The 22,102-nt window shown below is 47.3% G+C and overlaps 1 protein-coding gene across 1 annotated transcript; it reads left to right on the top strand.

Moving 5' to 3' along the window:
* Positions 1–1,336: 1,336 nt before the first annotated feature.
* On the top strand, positions 1,337–21,889 carry LOC133004536 (uncharacterized). Its single transcript, XM_061074002.1, has 28 exons — positions 1,337–1,434; positions 1,933–2,078; positions 4,633–4,800; positions 6,211–6,356; positions 6,698–6,851; positions 6,988–8,456; positions 8,821–8,985; positions 9,942–10,040; positions 10,395–10,668; positions 10,763–10,828; positions 11,188–11,288; positions 11,885–12,019; positions 13,017–13,124; positions 13,300–13,441; positions 14,419–14,563; positions 14,789–14,940; positions 15,790–15,834; positions 15,938–16,017; positions 16,541–16,653; positions 16,740–16,923; positions 18,247–18,331; positions 18,762–18,907; positions 19,233–19,323; positions 19,484–19,632; positions 19,728–19,813; positions 19,971–20,040; positions 20,133–20,254; positions 21,517–21,889. The coding sequence occupies exons 1-28, from the start codon at positions 1,337–1,339 to the stop codon at positions 21,887–21,889; spliced, it is 5,112 nt and encodes a 1,703-aa protein (XP_060929985.1).
* Positions 21,890–22,102: the final 213 nt, after the last annotated feature.

The raw sequence follows: 22,102 nt of genomic DNA, 5'->3' as shown, positions 1-22,102 counted from the left end.
AAGCTATTACCTTCATTAGAAATGAAGGCGTCAGAATCTCAACCTGAGGTGGGTTCACTGCAGTGAGATGAAGTCACTGGAGACGTGTGTGCTGGTGGAGCTGCTGGTGATACAGAGGATTTAAATATACAGTGATGAAAGACAAAATATCCTATGAAGTTATGGTTTTGGCAGATGTAAGTGTTACAAGATGTAGAACTAATGATATAAAAATATAAAATCTCAAGGAGCTGAATAAAGGCAGTGATGGTGACAGTTAATGTGTTAATCACTTTCAATGAGGCAGAAAACAAAACAGAATCAATTAATTTGTTAATAAAGAAAATCTTAAAGTCAAAGTGCGTTCAATGAATTTCTCTGACATTAACCTCTTGACCTCAGGAGAAAAGCTGTGGCCTTGATATCTGAACTTCTGTGTATTATATGTTTATGCTTCGTGTTTTCCTTTCCGTCCAATCAGCTGCAGTTTGTCGCCACATTGTTTGAACCAAATCTTTTATAAACTCTGGTTTGTACATATGTTAGAATAAATTTCAAATAATAATCAGTATCGCTGGTGAAATTATTAAATTATTATTATGCACTTCCGTGATTACTCATTTAATCCTATGTGACGTCCCACCAGCCAATCAGGGGCTTGCTGGTGACTCACGTGAATGAACATGGTTACCACTAATTTTACCTTAATATCAATCAATCAGATTTGATTTGTATATCCCATATTCACAAATCACAATTTGTCTCATAGGCTTTAACATGGTGTGAACTCTATATCAAGTTTTAATTCATATAAATATTTACTATAAATATAAATATATATATAGGTTCATTGCTGATTACACACAGAAACATTGTAATTATACACAAACGTATGATGATCAAAACCTTTTTAATTTCCCATCCGCCACTGCAGGAGTCAGATTCGTAGTTTATTCGTAGAACTAAATATTTCGGTTTTGTTTTCCTGACGAATGAGTAAATATTAAAGTATTAAAAATCTGAATGCTTGATTTAACATGTACATGTTTGCTAGCGGTGTTAGCTTAGCACGTGGGAAACTGTTTCCTGTTTAAACATAACTGTCACTTTCAGTTTCACTTTTCTCTACAAATATATAAAACATGAATCTACAGAACATGGAATCATGTGAATGAGATTATTACACTTAGCGCATGGTTAGCATCAACGGCTAACGGCTAATGGCTAACGACAGGCGCTAGCTTAGCTCCAGAGCTAGCCAGGAAACAGACAGGTTCAGGAGCATGTTGTGTATGAAGTTATTTAATCGGGACAAAGAGGTTTAGTGATGTTAACCCGGGTTAGACCAGAGCCGGGGATGACCCGGGGGCGGAGCCGGGTTCCGGGGGGCGGGCCCCGGGGGGCCGCAGCCGGGTTCCGGGCTCTGAATCCCCGCAGGGACCCGACGGAGACACGGTGAGTGAAGCACAACAACAGCTGGATTTAAACCGGTTTAGTTTATTGTGAACTCGCGTTGTTTCGAACACGCACACCGTGCTAGCACACACGCACGCTAACGTCACCACGCAGTTTTTAACGCAGGTTTCTTTGTTAGAATCATAGTTAGCGTTATGTTCACGTACGTGTTAGCTAGCGACATGTAGCCACCACGGCTAATGTCCCGTTCATCACAACACGAACTCACTGGGTTCCTCATTAACACGCGTCAGGGAGCTAGCTAGCTAGCTACCGTGTGAGTTAGCTTGTCCCCAGAGGAACACGTGGTTCTGCAGAACTCTTCTGGAAAGTTCCTCGTTCGGTTCGTTTCCTTCCGTTTCACTAAAGCTTCGATCTGCGTGCGCACCTTGTGTGTTTGTGTAAACTGTGTAACGCGGTTAGCTCCCGCAGCTAGCATCCGGCTAGGACACGTGACAGGCCGGACTCTTTGTTTGTCCACATGTTGTCTGTCCTCAGTGTCTTCACTCGCTTTGTCCTCAGCGGGTCTGAGACCCGTCGGGTCCGCTTCGAACCCGCGGGTCACACACAGACTGTGATTCAAACCGGTTCAGGATCTGATCCAGAGTCAGCTGGCTCCCGGACCCGGCTGCGGGCTCCCATTGGTCAGAAGGTCCCACACTCGATTGTGATTGGTGCAGAGGCGCGTCATCCAATGGTTGCGTTCGCGTACATGCAGGAAGTTTGAGATGCGCATCAAACACACACATTCAAAAGGAAGCAGTGAATCAAACACACACAGTCAACAGGAAACAGTGAATCAAACACACACAGAAACACACACAGTCAACAGGAAGCAGTTAATCAAACACACACAGTCAACCGGAAGCAGTGAATCAAACACACACAGTCAACAGGAAGCAGTGAATCAAACACACACAGAAACACACACAGTCAACAGGAAGCAGTGAATCAAACACACACAGAAACACACACAGTCAACAGGAAGCAGTGAATCAAACACACACAGTCAACAGGAAGCAGTGAATCAAACACACACAGAAACACACACAGTCAACAGGAAGCAGTGAATCAAACACACACAGTCAACAGGAAGCAGTGAATCAAACACACACAGAAACACACACAGTCAACAGGAAGCAGTGAATCAAACACACACAGTCAACAGGAAGCAGTGAATCAAACACACACAGAAACACACACAGTCAACAGGAAGCAGTGAATCAAACACACACAGAAACACACACAGTCAACAGGAAGCAGTGAATCAAACACACACAGAAACACACACAGTCAACAGGAAGCAGTGAATCAAACACACACAGAAACACACAGTCAACAGGAAGCAGTGAATCAAACACACACAGAAACACACACAGTCAACAGGGAGCAGTGAATCAAACACACACAGAAACACACACAGTCAACAGGAAGCAGTGAATCAAACACACACAGTCAACAGGAAGCAGTGAGTCAAACACACACAGTCAACAGGAAGCAGTGAATCAAACACACACAGTCAACAGGAAGCAGTGAGTCAAACACACACAGTCAACAGGAAGCAGTGAATCAAACACACACAGTCAACAGGAAGCAGTGAATCAAACACACACAGAAACACACACAGTCAACAGGAAGCAGTGAATCAAACACACACAGTCAACAGGAAGCAGTGAATCAAACACACACAGAAACACACACAGTAAACAGGCAGCAGTGAATCAAACACACACAGTAAACACACACAGTCAACAGGAAGCAGTGAATCACACACACACAGTCAACAGGAAGCAGTGAATCAAACACACACAGTCAACAGGAAGCAGTGAATCAAACACACACAGTCAACAGGAAGCAGTGAATCAAACACACACAGTCAACAGGAAGCAGTGAATCAAACACACACAGTCAACAGGAAGCAGTGAATCAAACACACACAGTAAACACACACAGTCAGGAGGAAGCAGTGAATCAAACACACACAGTCAACAGGAAGCAGTGAATCAAACACACACAGAAACACACACAGTCAACAGGAAGCAGTGAATCAAACACACACAGAAACACACACAGTCAACAGGCAGCAGTGAATCAAACACACACAGTAAACACACACAGTCAACAGGAAGCAGTGAATCTAACACACACAGAAACACACAGTCAACAGGAAGCAGTGAATCAAACACACACAGTCAACAGGAAGCAGTGAATCAAACACACACAGTCAACAGGAAGCAGTGAATCAAACACACACAGTCAACAGGAAGCAGTGAATCAAACACACACAGTCAACAGGAAGCAGTGAATCAAACACACACAGTCAACAGGAAGCAGTGAATCAAACACACACAGTCAACAGGAAGCAGTGAATCAAACACACACAGTCAACAGGAAGCAGTGAATCAAACACACACAGTCAACAGGAAGCAGTGAATCAAACACACACAGTCAACAGGAAGCAGTGAATCAAACACACACAGTCAACAGGAAGCAGTGAATCAAACACACACAGTCAACAGGAAGCAGTGAATCAAACACACACAGAAACACACACAGTCAACAGGAAGCAGTGAATCAAACACACACAGAAACACACACAGTCAACAGGCAGCAGTGAATCAAACACACACAGTAAACACACACAGTCAACAGGAAGCAGTGAATCTAACACACACAGAAACACACAGTCAACAGGAAGCAGTGAATCAAACACACACAGTCAACAGGCAGCAGTGAATCAAACACACACAGTAAACACACACAGTCAACAGGAAGCAGTGAATCTAACACACACAGAAACACACAGTCAACAGGAAGCAGTGAATCAAACACACACAGTCAACAGGAAGCAGTGAATCAAACACACACAGTCAACAGGAAGCAGTGAATCAAACACACACAGTCAACAGGAAGCAGTGAATCAAACACACACAGTCAACAGGAAGCAGTGAATCAAACACACACAGTCAACAGGAAGCAGTGCATCAAACACACACAGTCAACAGGAAGCAGTGCATCAAACACACACAGTCAACAGGAAGCAGTGAATCAGAAGTATTGTTTTGTGAACGCTCACATTTGCTTTGTGCTAAATGCTTCTGTGTTTTCTCACATGTACTGTAGCCTGTGTCTTCAAAGCCACAGACGTAGATCCGTGTTTTTTGTGTCTCTAATGTCGATGCACTTGTACCTTTGCAGCTCTGTCACCGGGTTGGGAGATGGCTGTGAACGTAGCCGTGAACGTAGCCGTGAACGTGGCCGTGAACGCATCAGTGAACGTACGCTCCTATAACCGCTACGAGCTGCTGGCGTGGCTCAACGACACTTTACTGACACGCTTCACCAAGGTGGAGCAGGTCTGCACAGGTGGGTCCGCACGCGGCTGAGGGTCCGAGGGTCCGAGGTGGGCTGAGGGTCTGAGGTGGGCTGAGGGTCTGAGGTGGGCTGAGGGTCCGAGGTGGGCTGAGGGTCTGAGGTGGGCTGAGGGTCCGAGGTGGGCTGAGGGTCCAAGGGTCTGAGGGTCCGAGGTGGGCTGAGGGTCCAAGGGTCTGAGGGTCTGAGGTGGGCTGAGGGTCTGAGGTGGGCTGAGGGTCCGAGGTGGGCTGAGGGTCCAAGGGTCTGAGGGTCCAAGGTGGGCTGAGGGTCCGAGAGTCTGAGGGTCCGAGGTGGGCTGAGGGTCTGAGGTGGGCTGAGGGTCCGAGGTGGGCTGAGGGTCCGAGGTGGGCTGAGGGTCTGAGGTGGGCTGAGGGTCCGAGGTGGGCTGAGGGTCCAAGGGTCTGAGGGTCCGAGGTGGGCTGAGGGTCCAAGGGTCTGAGGGTCTGAGGTGGGCTGAGGGTCTGAGGTGGGCTGAGGGTCCGAGGTGGGCTGAGGGTCCAAGGGTCTGAGGGTCCGAGGTGGGCTGAGGGTCCGAGAGTCTGAGGGTCCGAGGTGGGCTGAGGGTCTGAGGGTCCGAGGTGGGCTGAGGGTCTGAGGGTCCGAGGTGGTCTGAGGGTCCGAGGTGGGCTGAGGGTCCGAGGTGGGCTGAGGGTCTGAGGTGGGCTGAGGGTCCGAGGATCCGAGGTGGGCTGAGGGTCCGAGAGTCTGAGGGTCCGAGGTGGGCTGAGGGTCTGAGGGTCCGAGGTGGGCTGAGGGTCCGAGGTGGGCTGAGGGTCTGAGGTTCCGAGGTGGGCTGAGGGTCCGAGGTGGGCTGAGCCTTCAGGCCCTCGTTCTTTACAGAGACCACAACATTCACCAAAGTTTTCTGATCTGGTTCCTATAAGAACAGAATCTACTCTGAACTCTCACACACACTGACAACGCAAATGCTTCTGTAAAATAATCAGTCATTGAATTTTTCCTTAAACTGTACAGTTGTATAATATTAATTAAATTACCATAATATTTAATACTTTTTATTTTAGAAGACTGAACGGTTTCAGTGCACATTCATTTTTTGAACGCATGATAGTTTTGAGTAAGAGGATATTCTGATATTTGGTTTGTACTGCACCTGTTGAAGAGGAGATTAATTTGTCCTAAATGTAGTCGTCCATCTTTACACACTGGTGTTTACATATTAAATGAGTCACATGTTCCATAGTTTACAGCTTTTGGTTGAAACCTTCTGTCCAAGTGTTTCCTGTTAAATCTGCAAACCAAGTTAATTTCTGTTCTGAGACGAGAGATGTCTCAGGAGATGCAACTTCAACAATCTGATCTGTAGAGCAGCAACACACAACACACAGGATGTCAGGGCCTTTCACACAGGTAACACAATGCCTGTGTGTTTGTCTCCAGGTGCAGCGTACTGCCAGCTGATGGACCTGCTGTTTCCTGGGTCTCTGGATCTTTCCAGGGTCCGGTTCCAAAGCAAAGATCAGGTGGATTCTATCCACAACTACAGTTTACTGCAAGCTGCTTTCAGAACAGTTGGAGTCTTACGAGTAAGTTTCTCCAAATATTATATATAATATAATATATAAGTGGTGAGCGAGCAGTGAATCTGATGATATGTGACATTTGATCAGTGCTGTTTAGAAGTGTACTGAGGGTTTTATGTTCTATGTTCATTGTAAAACAAAATAATCATCAATGCACCATTATCTCAATTATTTAAATTAGTATCAACTTTGTAAATACAACATTGGTTATAGACCTGATAACTTTCTTTTGGTCTTTGCAAGTTTGGATGAACATGTTTTGTGAGTTGTTTGATTATGTGAGAGGTCCTTCTTTCCCAGTAGAGATCTGTGAGGTTTCTCTGTGTTCTCCTGTGTCTCTGCAGTACATCCCCGAGGAGGAGCTGAGGAAGAGGAACTCCACGGTGGCTCTGACCTTCCTCCAGTGGTTTAAGCGGTTTTTTGATAAGAACAACAAAGGCCAGGAGTACGACGCCCTGGAGGCCAGAGGAGGACAGAGCATGGCTCCTGCTGACTCAGGTGGGAGCAGTGGAAACCCACAGATAAATACTGTGGCATTAATCTCCAGGACTGAGGAGGCTCACCATCTTTTGATCTGCTGTCATGGTTTTCATGTGTTTAGATTCCACTCAGTGTCTTTTCCTTCCCTTCACAGATGATGTTTCCTCCGTGAATCCTCGTCGGAAACTGGAGATCATTCTGAAGATGGAAAGGACGAGAAAAGAGAAACCAAGAGACAACCCCAACAGGTCTGCTGAAGAAGTGACGGTGATATCTGACGATGATGATTTGATGATGGATGAGACGAAGGTGCAGATCTCGGAGGTGAAACTAGAGAAAGACCAGTTTGCACGGGAGAAGAAGCAAGTGGAGCAAACTGCAGCAGCGGAGGAGAAGAGACGTGAAGCAGCGAGTCGCTGCGACGCTTTGCAGAGTTTCATCAGGAAAGTCTCACGTGAGACTCTGGACTCAAACTCAACCTTCGGCACGAGAACACATTCTAATATATCTGGTCCTTCGCTTCTTGCCATCTCAAACCCGCCCCACCCAGAAGACGCCATCCAGGCCTGCTCCCGCACGCCGTTCTGCCTCTACCTGTACATGGGGGTGGAGCTGGAGGCAGGACGAAGCACCAGCGTGGTCCTGGTCGGATACTTTGACCAGAGCTCGGGGGTCCGAGTGGTCCGGCTGCTGTGCACGCTGCAGCTGAGTGTGGACGCCGCTGATCCACGCACGTCCGTGGACATGGAGCGAGACGCAGCACGGTCTGATTCACAGCTGCTGCTGGACACGCTGAAGAGATCCAACCTCTCTCTGTCCAACCTGGCTGTGTTCTACTGTGACGCTGTGGACCTGCGGCTGAGCCGGGGGTTCGAGTCCGAGCTGCAGGCCCACAGCCCGGGGCTGGTGTCGCTGTGCGGCCTCCCTGGCGTCGCAGGAAGAGCGTGCCAGGCCGCGCTCTCGGCTTCCTTCCAGTACGTGGTGGAGTTTGTGGCAGACCTCCGCCACCACTGCACCCCCCCCTCTGCTCCCGACAGTCTGAAGGATCTGTTCACTGGTTACAACACGTCACAGCCCGTCTCTGCTCAGTGTTTAGATTTCATCCGCACGGTGGGGAACATGGTCTGCAGCTGGACGCACCTGGTGAAGCACTTTGAGTCGTTGAGTGGAACAGCGGAGATCGACCGAATCCGAACCCAGCTGATGGATAACAAAGTGAAACTGCACTTCATCTTCCTCCGCCAGGCGCTGGCCACCCTGCGCTCCATCGAGGGCGTGCAGCAGAAAGGTGGAGCCGACGTGGTGGCTGAGCTGCAGATGACCTCTGCTGTGATCCAGTTCTATGCAGCGACCATCTTCTGTCCCTCCAGCGCCAGGAGCTTTGTCAGGAGACCCGACCTTTATCTGCTCCCCGCGTCAGAGATGAAGCTGGGCTCCTATGCGATGCGCTACATGTCGGCCGCTGCTGACCTCGGGGAACAGGAGAGGAGCGACTTCCTGAAGGCTGCAGTGACCTTCTACAACGCTTTGCTGCGGAGTCTGGTGCTGAGTGTTCCTCAGCAGCTGGGACGAGTGACCCTGAGGGATATCAACACCGTGCTGAACCACCCGGAGAACATTGATGTAAGAAGGATCATTTCTTTTGTCAGTAACAGTTCAGAATTTGAACCAGCACCAGTCAGACTCTCACTCCTGCCTGGTTTGGTTCCGACCTTCAGACTTTTCTGTTTAGTGTAATCCAAACTTCAGGTGGGAGGGTTCCTCAGACCAATCCGTCTGGAGCTGGAAAATACCTACTTTTGTGTTTATATTCTATTTTCTTTCTTTAATTTTCTTAATTCAGGTTCCATATATTTGGCAGTATGTGTGTTTTCTTTTATGTATGATAAAGTTTATAGTTTAACTGTTATAACCTCAATGACTTTTCTGTGTCATAAGGGTTTGATAATAACATTGATATGTTGTGATATCTGTGTTTTCTCTTCAGAATAACCAGTTGTCCAGAGTTGTGGTGTCGGAGCTGGGAGTCCAGCTCGGTCTGTGTGAAGCCGGATCTCCAGAGACGGAGCAGCTGTCCCTGGACTTCCTCCGGGTCATGAAGACGCTGAGGGAGGAACACACGAGCAGCACAGGAGGTCCTCACTGGACAAAGGTAAACAGTGTATATAGGTTTCTGAATTCACACTGAATGAAACGTGCGTTGACTGTAGAAATGTTGTGTTTAGGGTTGCAAAACTCCGGGAATATTCAAAGTTGGAAACTTTCCATGGGAATTAACAGGAATTAACGGGAATATACGGGAATTAACCGGATAAACTGGAAATGTTGTGGGTAATTTATACTAACTGTATTTACCTTGTCATATACAGACATAAATATAAACATTTTGTTTTGTCATAGGCTGATTTGAGCCCTGAGGAAACTTTGGGCACTTGACTATATGCTTCTGCATCGTTGTGTCATTCTTAACATAGGTCTTTGCACAGTATTTGCAAATGTACACAGCCTTTCCTTCTACATTGGATGGGGTGAAATGTCTCCACACATGAGAGAGTGCACGTGGCATTGTTCTGTAGAATAAGATGAGAACAAAGTTTGTAAAAAAACACTAATGCAATGCCAGAGATATAAATAGTTAGCCAAACAATTGGAATCGTCTGTAAACATATTTTACAATTGATGGATAAATGAATGGAAATAGGCTAGATGAACAGATGAACAATCCTCAATCAGCATGCTAATATATTTCCCCAGTAATATCATGGAAACTTACCTGACTAGTCCTTCACTCTACAGCAGGCCTCAATAGCCCTGCTGTAGAGTGAAGCATGCTGGGAGTTATCTGTGCATGTGATGGAAGAATGACCAGTGGAGGGTTGAAACTCAACGTTCCATACATCTTTAAAATAGAGTTTTGAATGATGTATTTATTGCTGAGCGTTTAATTTGCGTAGTTTGTTTTTTTTCAAATTCCCAAAATTCCCGAGCTTAACTTCCCATGGAAAGTTTCCGGAAAGTTTCCGGAAATTTACCGGAAACTTCCGCCCCTTTGCAACCCTAGTTGTGTTTGAAATGAAACATGAATGGAAGGGTTTCCTGTGTGGACAGATGTTGAGCAGCATCAGCCCGGGCTCGACTCTGACCCGGCTCCTCCTCACGCTCCTGGCTCTGCCCGGCTCGCTGGGCAGGAAACAGCTGTTTTCTCAGGTGAGTGTTCAAAGCTGAGATGATTCTATTCATGGTCCACAGAGGATGAATCCTCCACAACCTTTCTCTAATACCTCCTGACATATTCTATAAAATATCTGCTATGGCTGGATTATCATGAAAATTGGTTTGACACATTCATGTTTTCCACACAATAATCATTTTGATGAGTTTTTCTTCTCTAGCGCCATCAGCTGTTGAGCGTGTGCATCTCTTTGTGAATCTTATGACTAAAACACTAACGACCTTCCATCAGCACAACACCAGCCTCAGTTAAACCTTGTGATAACGTTAGCATGTGTTAGCATGCTACCATGTGATACCGAGCCCTGGGTCTTGTTCTCCTGTCTCAAGGCGTTCGACAGCACCAAGGCTCCTCCTGAACACCAGAGCACCCCCGACCCTCAGCCAGGGGGGTGCAGCCGCAGGAGGAAGCTTCCCATCCCCAGGGGTTCAGGCAGCGTGAAGAAAGACCAGGAGGATGATGAGAGTTCATCTGGTGATGGTTCCGTGGCGAAACACAGTCGGATGACTTCCAAACAGCTGAGAGGTCTGGAGGAGTCGGACCACACCGATAACTCCTCTGGTGAGAGCTTCAGGGTCCAGGAGGCCGGACGTTACCACACAGGTTATATTCATCATCCAGCTGCATCCACGACAGCAGCAACTGTAAACGTTGTTGCTAATAAGGATCATTGTGAATGTGTTATTGTTTTTATCAGATGTGGTTGTTGTGGAAGTCGGCCAGGAATCCAGGAAAGTGTCTCAGGTCAAAAGGCTAATCAAGGGTAAGACATTAAGAAGATAAAGATACTGATCATCTGCACTTAGTCAGGAACTGATCTCCAGTCAGTTGTTCACATGTTGGTGTGAACGAGTCGGACCCGACAACCTGCTGCTGCTTCACTTCAGAAACACAAACTACAGAAAGTGTCCAGACAACACAACACAGAATTCATGTCTGAAAACAGTTTATTGAGCAGATTCGGTGCAGTTGTCTTAGATGATGTTTCTATATTATTATTGATTATTATTAATGAGGTGAACCAGGTGATTCCAAAGGTTTCACAGGCTTTGTCTTGCCACTGTATTTTATTGTAGAACTCTTGAGTCCAGATTTCATTAATAGATTGTTACTGTTTTTCAGCCCAACCAGGTCCACAGGCAGAGATCGTCCACGTCTTGGACAGTGATGAAGATGAAGAAGAGGTTTCAGGAAGCAAACCCCCCCCATCAGCAGGATTCCTGGTGAGGTCTAACCTAACAACAAATGTGATGTGTTACTTTTGCTGATAATTTTATTAACATACACATTAACTTCGTTTGTAGTTTTTTTTAGAATTCAAGGTTAAACTGTGACATATCAAACCTTAATTGCATATCTTTGTCATAAAGGTTTGATAAAGACATCTTAGGAATCATTAACATTTTTAGATATTTGTTTATCGGTTCAAATATTGGTGTCTTCATTTTTTTACTCAATAATGTGGGCGTGGCCCTCCAGGAATCCAAATGGGTCGGGCTCTATTAACAAGATCATTTTGTGCTCCTGGAAGTCTTGCCTGCCATCGTTATTATTTACTGACATCATAGAGATTAAAGTGTGTTAATCAAGGAAATTATTGGCATTTTTATTGATATTAAAAAGAATCATTAACCCGACAGAGACTCAGAGAGAAACCAACACATTATCTATGTTGTTGTAAGACGCTCTTTAAAACTGTTTCCTGTATTAAACTCATGAATCAGTCAAGAGACGCACATTTAAAGAACATGTATTTATATATCTATAGAGTGGAGAACTATCAGTAGTTATGTTTAAGCAGGAGTTATGTGTTGTGCAGGACTCGAGCAGGCCACTGGTCTGGGGGATGGTGGAGGGGTTCGATCCCTGGCCGGCCATCGTGGCGTCCTGTGGGCCGGAGACGCCTCCAGGGACGGGCGAGGTGGAGTGGCTGGGACAGAAGATGTCCTCACAAGTGAGTCGTGTGGTTGAGGTCATGACGTTCTGCACAGATGTAGAATCTGAGATTAATCTGAGTTTATACTCATTATAGGGGGGGGAATTGGCAAAAATGTGACGATTCAATAGTATTGCGATTCTGCGATATATTGGGATACTGCAAGTATTGCGATTCGATTCTGCGATATATTGCGATTCATGTCCCCCATATTATTCAAAGGCATTACAAAATGAGGAAAATAAGACTGCTCACCTCACTTCAAATGTTACATTTAATTCTGTGAACAACATTGTCTTCTACACATTAACTGAAGTGCAAAAACTTTGTCCTGGAACATTCAGGACACATAACTTACAATTATTTAAATACAATACAGTAACATCAAGCAGACATAATAGAGTAACATAAACCTGAGAATAATCATATAAATAAGAGTAACCTAGAGCTTCAATCAAATTGAGAAAAATAAACAAATGTGTTCTATTAGAGTCCAGTCCAGTTGGCTGCAAGGTCATGACCCAAAATGTTAAATTCATTTGGGAATATTGGCATTTTTGTTCAGAAAAAGGAGTTGGTCAACATGCTCAGATGTTAAAGTTCCTCTGGAACGTTACTGTATCTCCTGCAGTGGAGAACATCCTTTCCTCATACACATTAAGTATCTTTTAAACTCTGAATCTATCCTGGTCATGCTTTGCCAGCCAGGGGCTGCTACATATATAATTGTAAAAAAAATAAAAAAACATTGCAATACTTTGTTTTACAGTATCGATATAATCACGGGCGCAAAATATCGCGATACTGAACAGAATCGATTTCCCCCCCACCACTAACTCATAATGCAGATACATGCCTGGTCTACACAGAGGCAGCAGAGGAGCACTAAGCTCACAACACTGTTAACTGTTCAAAGTTTCACTTCCTGCTTCTTAACGGGTAGACTCTCCTGAGGAACTGATCCTGAACAATGTGTATTCTCTTCATCCTGCCTCTGTTCGGGCTCTGATCCCAGACCTGTCTGCTGACCCTGAGGCCGTTTGCTGCCTTTGGCGAGTTCTTCTGTTCCAGCTCCTTCGCCACGCACGCCACCTACAAGGAAGCCATCTTCCTGTCACTGGAGGTTTGTGTGTCTCTCTGCTTCCTGAAAGAAACCGACTGGAGAAGAGCTGGGACACTGGTCCACAGAGGACCCAGTTTCTGTTTCTGCCGTTGAGCTTGTGACCCCAGTGGCCCTGAGTGACCCCAGTGACCCTGAGTGAACCCAGTGTGACTGACCCGTGTTGCTTGTCTGTCAGGAGGCCGCGCGGCGCTGTCAGAAACGTTTCCCGGCGCCGCCCGAGGACCGGGACCTGCTGCTGATGCAGATGTTGGACTGGGCCTTCGCAGGCTTCCAGCCCACCGGACCGGACGGATTCAGACTCACAGCTTCTGTGAATGGTACGAACATCTGAGTCAGAGCCCAGATAGATGAACTGTATTATTCACCAACATATAACTTGTGGATAATCTCAGAAATGAAGCTGCTCTGCTGGATTCAGTCATTGTGATTTCCCCCCCGGAGCTTCAGTATTAGAACAGAAGGACGAGCTGTGATATTATCATCATTCAAATCCTAGTTAAACTAATATAAGTGTTGCTTTAGTTCACTGTTGACATGTTGAGGCCACAGTTTTATGTGATTTATCAGAAATGATGTTTATTAGAGAATGCTTACATTAGACATGAGGTGAACCATCTAACTCTCTGTCCCTCGTGGTGGTTCAAGGCTGGATTTCTAGTTTGATTCTCAGACAGAAGGAGGAGCATGTGTTCAGAACAGATAATAATCTGCATCATATCAATGGATTTATTAGCATTGCACATATAGTCGGGTCAGGAACCTCAATTCCGTGACCATTCTCTGGCAAATATGTTTTGACGACTGATTTGATTTGACATCTATACAACATTTATAAAAGATTTAGCCCCCATGTCCCTCGCAAAAATTTACCAGAAAAAGTGTCCTCATACATTATTCTAGGTGCTCTGGTTAAAAAGTTAATTTGTGTATCAAAAATTACGTTTTCACTCTACCAGATGGTGGCCATCTTGGATTTTGGGGTCAAGATGATGTCTGATGTCAGAATCACAATCCTTATGGTCAATATGCCACAACAAGTGTATTCATACATTATTCTAGGTGCTCTGGTAAAAAAGTAACCTTTACAAGATAGTGCAGGCTGCCATTTTGGATTTGGCCCTCTAGCGAAAAATGCCGACATTTTTGCGAGGGGCATGGGGGCAAAATTTTTTGTAAATGTTAAAACATATTTGCCAGAGAATGGTCACGGAATTGAGGTTCCTGACCCTACTATACGATGGTCAGTATCCTGTACTGATGAAACGCTCTGGTTCTATGTTCTCCTTCTGTCCAGGTGACCCTGAACTAACCGACCGGCCGATGGTGAAGAAGAAGCTCTTCCCAGCAGCCTCCTGTTCTCCCCCCCCCCCCAACTCCTCCTCACCCACGAGTGTCCTGAGGACGCAGATGAGAGAAGTGTCTGTGTCTCTGTACAGACTGTCGGGGGGGCAAGGAGTGGGTTCCGTGGGGAAAAGCCCCAGCGGGGGGGTGGAGGAGAAGGGATCCAGAGGAGGAGGAGGAGGAGGAGGGGAGGGGGGGGCAGGGAGACAGGAGAGGGGAGGATGGGACGGAGAGAAAGATGAGCGGGGGGGTGGGTGGGAGAAGCAGAGAAAAGGATGGGGGGGGCGGTGGAGAAAGAATAAGAAGAAGAAGTTGAAAATCAGTTTGTCCGATGGGCTGGATAACGACCAATCACAGGACTATTTTCCCTACCAGAGGCGGAGCTACGTTCCCTACAAGAGGCGGAGCTACATCAAAACCAACGAGGTGAACCACGTGACCGGAGTCTACATGCAGCCGGACCAGCAGCTCCGAGGTACCCCCCCCACCCGTCCTCACCCGTCCCTCACCCGTCCCTCACCCGTCCCTCACCCGTCCCTCACCTGTCCCTCACCCGTCCCTCACCCCTCCCTCACCCGTTCCTCACCCGTCCCTCACCTGTCTCTCACCCGTCCCTCACCTGTCCCTCACCTGTCTCTCACCAGTCCCTCACCCGTCTCTCACCCGTCCCTCATCTGTCTCTCACCCGTCCCTCACCCGTCTCTCACCCGTCCCTCACCTGTCCCTCACCCGTCTCTCACCCGTCCCTCACCCGTCCCTCACCTGTCCCTCACCCGTCTCTCACCCGTCCCTCACCTGTCCCTCACCCGTCCTCACCCGTCCTCACCCGTCCCTCACCTGTCCCTCACCCGTCTCTCACCCGTCCCTCACCTGTCCCTCACCCGTCTCTCACCCGTCCCTCACCCGTCCCTCACCTGTCCCTCACACCTTCACCCGTCCCTCACCCGTCCCTCACCCGTCTCTCACCCGTCCCTCACCCGTCCCTCACCTGTCCCTCACCTGTCTCTCACCCGTCCCTCACCTGTCCCTCACCCGTCTCTCACCAGTCCCTCACCCGTCCCTCACCCGTCACTCACCCGTCTCTCACCTGTCCCTCACCCGTCCTCACCCGTCCCTCACCTGTCCCTCACCCGTCCCTCACCCGTCCCTCACCTGATCTGTGACATGTGACTGTGTGTGTGTGTTCCACTCAAACTTGTATTGATATTGGTCAGTAGTTTTGGATTAATACACGTTAACAGACAAATGAGTTAACACATGATCATAATTAGAGTTTGATCACAAACCCTCGAGTCGTGGATTATCGATGATCTTTTGTTTGCAGAGGAAACGATTCGTCGGATCTCAGACTTGAACCTGGACATCGAAGGTGAGACTTAATGAGACTTGATTCTAAACTGTTGCTGTTTATTCATCTAAATCATTGAGTTGTGTTACGTCCTGTTCATATCTTTGTGTGTCTGTGTTTGCAGGCTTGTGTTTGTGCTGCGGCTCCGACAGCGTGGCCATGTCCCACCCGCTGTTCAAAGGAAGCCTCTGTTTAAAGTGTAAAGTAAGAACCATGAACACTCGTCTGATTCACTGAAGCCTCCTCATTGGTCACTCACTGATCAACGCTCTCACTCCTCTGCTCTGGCGACCCCTAGTGGACGTTCTCGTGTCGTACATCCAGCACATTGTAGTGAACACCATGTCTCAAGAATATCTTTAAACGTGGTGGAGACACATTCACTCAGATCCACGGATGAACTGATCAGACTGTGGAGGTCAAAGGTCATTGTGACCTCTCAAAACACACTTCTGCTTCAAGGGGATTTCTTCACATTTGTTATAAATGTGAGCTGAGGCCTCACTTCACCCATTCAGCCTCTAGAACATGTTAGGGACATGTTAAGAACATCAAGGTCATGTGATCTGCCTTCAGGGAGTCTCTGCACATTGGACCAGTTTTCACGTGGACTGTGACAAACCGTGTTCCCACTTCAGTCCGAGTCAGAACCTTCATGTTGCTGGAACACACACAGTCAATGAGTTCCATGACCTCTGACCCTTTGCTCTGACCCATGTCTCCACAGCTCAACTTCACAGAAACTCTGCATCGCTACGATGAGGACGGGTACCAGTCGTACTGCACCATCTGCTGCTACGGCATGGAGGTCATCCTGTGTGGCAACGACAGCTGCTGCAGGTCGGTCCGGCCCTCGCCACGTTCACCGGCGCTACAGATATTTGAAATCCAGTGCAGAGTCCAGATGTGTCGCTCTCCACCCTCAGGTCTTTCTGTGAGGACTGTGTGAACGTCCTCGTGGGTCCGGAGACGTTTGAGAAGCTGAAGCATCAGGACCCGTGGATCTGCTTCCTGTGTCAGCCGCACCGGGCCCACGGCGCCCTGATGCCCAGGGAGGACTGGAGCATCCGGGTCCAGGAGGTGTTCGCCAACAACAGCGCCATGGCCTTCGTGAGTGCTCCTCACATCGTGACCCTGCCTATACTTCATAACTTTAAATATTGTTTACAGTTACACTTGTATCTAGGGTTGCAAAGGGGTGGAAAGTTTCCGGTAAATTTCCGGAAACTTTCCATGGGAAGTTTAGCTCGGGAATTTTGGGAATTTTTAAAAAAAAAAAATACGCAAATTAAACGCTGAGCAATAAAAACATCATTCAAAACTCTATTTTAAAGATGTATGGAACGTTGAGTTTCAACCCTGCACTGGTCATTCTTCCATCACATGCACAGATAACTCCCAGCATGCTTCACTCTACAGCAGGGCTACTGAGGCCTGCTGTAGAGTGCAGGACTAGTCAGGTAAGTTTCCATGATATTACTGGGGGAATATATTAGCATGCTGATTGAGGATTGTTCATCTGTTCATCTAGCCTATATATTCCTGTTTATTCCCGTTAATTCCCGTTTATTCCCGTTTATTCCCGTTAATTCCCGTTAATTCCCATGGAAAGTTTCCAACTATGAATATTCCCGGAATTTTGCAACCCTACTTGTATCACCCTCACCATAAATGTCTGAAGAACTAATCTTCACTCTGCAATGATGGGATCATCTGTTCATGATTTACATTCTTAGTGATTCTGTATTAATTTGCCTTTGGGATTCAACTTCAAGTTATTTCATCATGACTTAGTTTCTGGATTCATTGTTTTGCCTGAAATTCATCAGAAATGAGTGAAACCTCAAGTATTCAATTTAAAATGATGTAAAAGACGTCTGCTGGTTAGTTTTTAATTGATCTACTAATCAGTTCTTTATCAACCAGGACATCATGACTCTTTTATTTCAGTTTGTATCTCAGCTTCAGTCTTATACTGAACAAGACTTTTAACTATTAACTATTTAACTTGAAAAATTTACTTTTTCATATTCTGTTTAATTTAAAAATTACATTTCAGACATTTCTGTATTAACTTTGACTTAAGATGAATTTGAAGATGAACTTTAAAAAATATATATTTAAAATAAACTTATTTGTAAAGGAAAATCAAAGTACTGATGCATCATAACTTTAAATATCTAGAATATTGTTTAAATGAGCATCTTCTGAACAGAATAACCATAACACAACAACATTAATATCATAACAAATATTAACACCTGAGTCTATTAGGATCAGATATCAGCAGCAGCAGACAAATAAGCATTTTCTCTGCTTTTAAAAGTATATATGTTAAAACATGAACTTAACTTTATCTTCCATTAATAAATGATCTCAGTTGTCTCTTTGTGTTTCCTGTTTCCTGTTTCCTGTTTCCTGTTTCCTGTGCAGGAGCCGCACCGCGTTTACCCGTCGATCCCGGCCAACCTGCGCCGGCCCCTCCGAGTGCTGTCGCTGTTCGATGGCATCGCCACAGGTGAGCCCCCCTGACCCTGACCCTGACCCTGACCCTAACCTTAACCCTGACCCGAACCCTGTCCCTGACCCTAACCCTGACCCTAACCCTGACCCTAACCACCTTACCCTGACCCTGACCCTGACCCTAACCCTGACCCTGACCGTGACCCTAACCACCTAACCCTGACCCTAACCCTGACCCTGACCGTGACCCTAACCACCTAACCCTAACCCTGACCCTGTCCCTGACCCTAACCCTGACCCTAACCCTGACCCTAACCACCTAACCCTGACCCTAACCTTAACCCTGATCCGAACCCTGTCCCTGACCCTAACCACCTAACCCTGATCCTGACCCTGACCCTGACCCAGGGTCTCAGCCCCCCCGCTCTGACCTGCTCTGACAGACGTGGGTCAGAACCTCAGAGTGTGAACCTGCTTCTCTTCAGGTCTCCTGGTTCTGAAGGAGCTCGGCTTTAAAGTGGAGAAATACTTTGCCTCAGAGATCTGTGAAGACTCCATCGCTGTGGCGGCCGTCCACCACGACGGGAAGATCATCCATGTGGGCGACGTCCGGTACATCACCATGGAGCAGGTATGTACACACACACACACACACACACACACACACACACACACACACACACAGACACACACACACACACACACACACTTCTATATGCATCACATCCCTACACACAGGTATTAATGTTAATAATCAAAGTTTCTCTATGTTTTAAATTGTGCTTTTCACTCCCATGACATGATTTAACTTACTTATCTTTTGCTGTTTTGTTTTGAGGAGAGGAAGAAGAAATAAAATGAGAAGATCTTGAGAATAACACACACACACATATATATATATCTTGTATATATCCATGTATATCGGCCTCAAACCCCAGTCACCTGTTGTTGTGCAGCTGGAGGAGTGGGGTCAGTTCGACCTGCTGATCGGAGGCAGCCCCTGTAACGACCTCTCCATCGTCAACCCGGCCAGGAAAGGACTGTACGGTACGAAGCTGTAACGTTGGAATCTGATCCATAAGTTCATTTTTAATAATATCAAACAGTCACTGATTGCATCTGGAAAGATTCTGATTCCTCATGTAGAGCTTTTGGTTGAATGTGATCCAGTTTAAAGCGTTTCCTTCTCCTCTGGTCCGGTCTGCAGAGGGATCGGGACGCTTGTTCTTTGACTTCTTCCGGATCCTTCAGCTGCTGAAGCCCAGAGACGAAGACCCGCGGCCGTTCTTCTGGCTGTTTGAGAACGTGGTCTTCATGAACTCCCACGACAAGCTCAACATCTGCCGCTTCCTGGAGGTTCGTCCTCCCGCTCACCCCCCCCCCTCTGTCCTCCTGCTGGTTTTAGAATGACTGACTAACCGAGAGCTTCCCTTCATGTGACCCGTTGACAGTGCAACCCGGTGCAGGTGAACGCAGTGAATGTCAGCCCCGCCCACAGAGCTCGTAACTTCTGGGGAAACATCCCGGGGATGAGCAGGTGGGAGACGGATTTCATTCTGAAGCAGAGCTGTTCAATCCCTGTCTGTAGCAGCTGAAGTCAAACTAGAGTGTTGTAGTAAGAGCACCACAACACTATGGTGAGCAAGGTGCTAAGTCTGGAAGATAACCTGCATGTGTGTGCCCCCCCCCCCCAGGCCCCTCGCTGCCTCTCAGAGCGACCGGCTGAGTCTCCAGGACTGTCTGGAGGTCGGCAGAGAAGCCAGGGTCAGTCACTGCTTCACTGTTGTTCTGCTTCTCTGTCCTGGACCACACAACCCTAACCCATCGGTCTGCTTCTGGGTGTCGTTTGACTTCAGGTCACGAAGGTGAGGACCATCACCACCAAGTCCAACTCTCTGAAGCAGGGACGACACAAGTGTCTTCTGCCTGTGCTCCACAACGGGAAGGAGGACAACCTCTGGATCACTGAGCTGGAGAAGTAGGTGTTCTGGGATCAGGAGGGGGGGGGGGGGTTCAGGAGAACTGCCAGAGTGCTAAAGCATGCAGGACAGACCTGAAGGATGGAGTGTTCGCTGAAGCTAGTAAATGCTAAGCTAACAACATCGTCAACAAAGACTGTGAGGACAGGAAGCAGGAAGTGACATCATCAGCCTGAGTTTCACTTCTCACATATCACAGCAGGTGGAGATTCACTCGCTCTCTCTCTCTCTCTCTCTCGCTCTCTCTCTCTCTCTCTCTCTCTCTCTCTCTCTCTCTCTCTCTCTGTGTGTCCTGATACTCTCTCACCCAGATTCACACTCTCTCTCTCTCTCTGTTTGTCCTGATACTCTCTCACCCAGATTCTCTCTCTCTCTCTCTGTATGTCCTGATACTTTCTCACCCAGATTCACTCTCTCTCTCTCTCTCTGTGTGTCCTGATACTCTCTCACCCAGATTCTCTCTCTCTCTCTCTCTCTGTATGTCCTGGTACTCTCTCACCCAGATTCACTCTCTCTCACTCTCTGTGTGTCCTGATACTCTCTCACCCAGATTCACTCTCTCTCTCTGTGTGTCCTGATACTCTCTCACCCAGATTCACTCACTCTCTCTGTGTGTCCTGATACTCTCTCACCCAGATTCACTCTCTCTCTCTCTGTGTCCTGATACTCTCTCACCCAGATTCTCTCTCTCTCTCTCTCTGTGTGTCCTGATACTCTCTCACCCAGATTCACTCTCTCTCTCTCTGTGTCCTGATACTCTCTCACCCAGATTCTCTCTCTCTCTCTCTCTCTGTGTGTCCTGATACTCTCTCACCCAGATTCACTCTCTCTCTCTCTGTATGTCCTGATACTCTCTCACCCAGATTCTCTCTCTCTCTCTCTCTCTCTCTCTCTCTCTCTCTCTCTCTGTGTGTGTGTCCTGATACTCTCTCACCAAGATTCACTCTCTCTCTGTATGTCCTGATACTCTCTCACCCAGATTCTCTCTCTCTCTCTCTCTCTCTCTCTCTCTCTCTGTGTGTGTCCTGATACTCTCTCACCCAGATTCTCTCTCTCTCTCTCTCTCTGTGTGTCCTGATACTCTCTCACCCAGGTTCTGTCCTAGAAGTCCACTAACTATAGTTAGATGGAACAAATTACGGGTGTATGAAATAAAACCAGTAACACGTCAGCATTTCTCTTGGTTTCACCCGACTTATAGAATGAAATCCTTTGGGTTCTATCTCACACTCTTCTTCTCCTTCTCCTTCTCCGTCTCCAGGATCTTCGGTTTCCCCAAACACTACACGGACGTGCGCAACATGAGCCGGCAGGAGAGGCAGAAGGTGCTGGGCAAGTCCTGGAGCGTCCCGGTCATCCGTCACCTCTTCGCTCCCCTCAAGGACTACTTTGCCTGTGAGGAGCTTTTGAACCCATCCAGCACATCCACCACATCCACCTCCCAGCCCACCACCTCCCAGTCCTCTGTCTCTCAGTCCTCCACCTTCCAGTCCTCCACCTTGCAGCCCTCCACCTTGCAGCCCTCCACCTTCCAGTCCTCTACCTCCGAGTCCTCCACCTCCGAGTCCTCCACCTCCGAGTCCTCCACCCCCCCGTCGTCCCCGGCCTCTCCAGAACAGCAGCTCCTCAGATAGGGGGAGGTTGGTCATGTTTTTCCTTCTGTACGAACAAGCTGGAGGAGAAACGCTCTCTTCTCTTCCCCTCAGCTCACAAACAGGCCTTTGTGGTTCCCTGACACATGTCCATGTTGTCTGCTGTTCCCTGGAGGCGCCTGCATCATGTCACACATGTTGTCTGCTGTTCCCTGGAGGCGCCTGCATCATGTCACACATGTTGTCTCCGCACAT

This window comes from Limanda limanda, chromosome 7 (genome assembly GCF_963576545.1).
Source record: "Limanda limanda chromosome 7, fLimLim1.1, whole genome shotgun sequence".
NCBI classification, from domain to species: Eukaryota; Metazoa; Chordata; class Actinopteri; order Pleuronectiformes; family Pleuronectidae; genus Limanda; species Limanda limanda.
The sequence above is the reverse complement of the archived record's forward strand: the minus strand, read 5'-3'. Positions and strand labels throughout refer to the sequence as shown.

What these genes read in the sequence shown, in the direction of transcription:
- LOC133004536 (XM_061074002.1), top strand. Translation starts at nt 1,337, where the DNA reads ATGACCCGGGGGCGGAGCCGGGTTCCGGGGGGCGGGCCCCGGGGGGCC. An exon ending in CCCCATCAGCAGGATTCCTG is followed by an intron (nt 11,289 to 11,884) that starts GTGAGGTCTAAC and finishes TGTGTTGTGCAG; the next exon opens with GACTCGAGCAGGCCACTGGT. An exon ending in CCATCTTCCTGTCACTGGAG is followed by an intron (nt 13,125 to 13,299) that starts GTTTGTGTGTCT and finishes CTTGTCTGTCAG; the next exon opens with GAGGCCGCGCGGCGCTGTCA.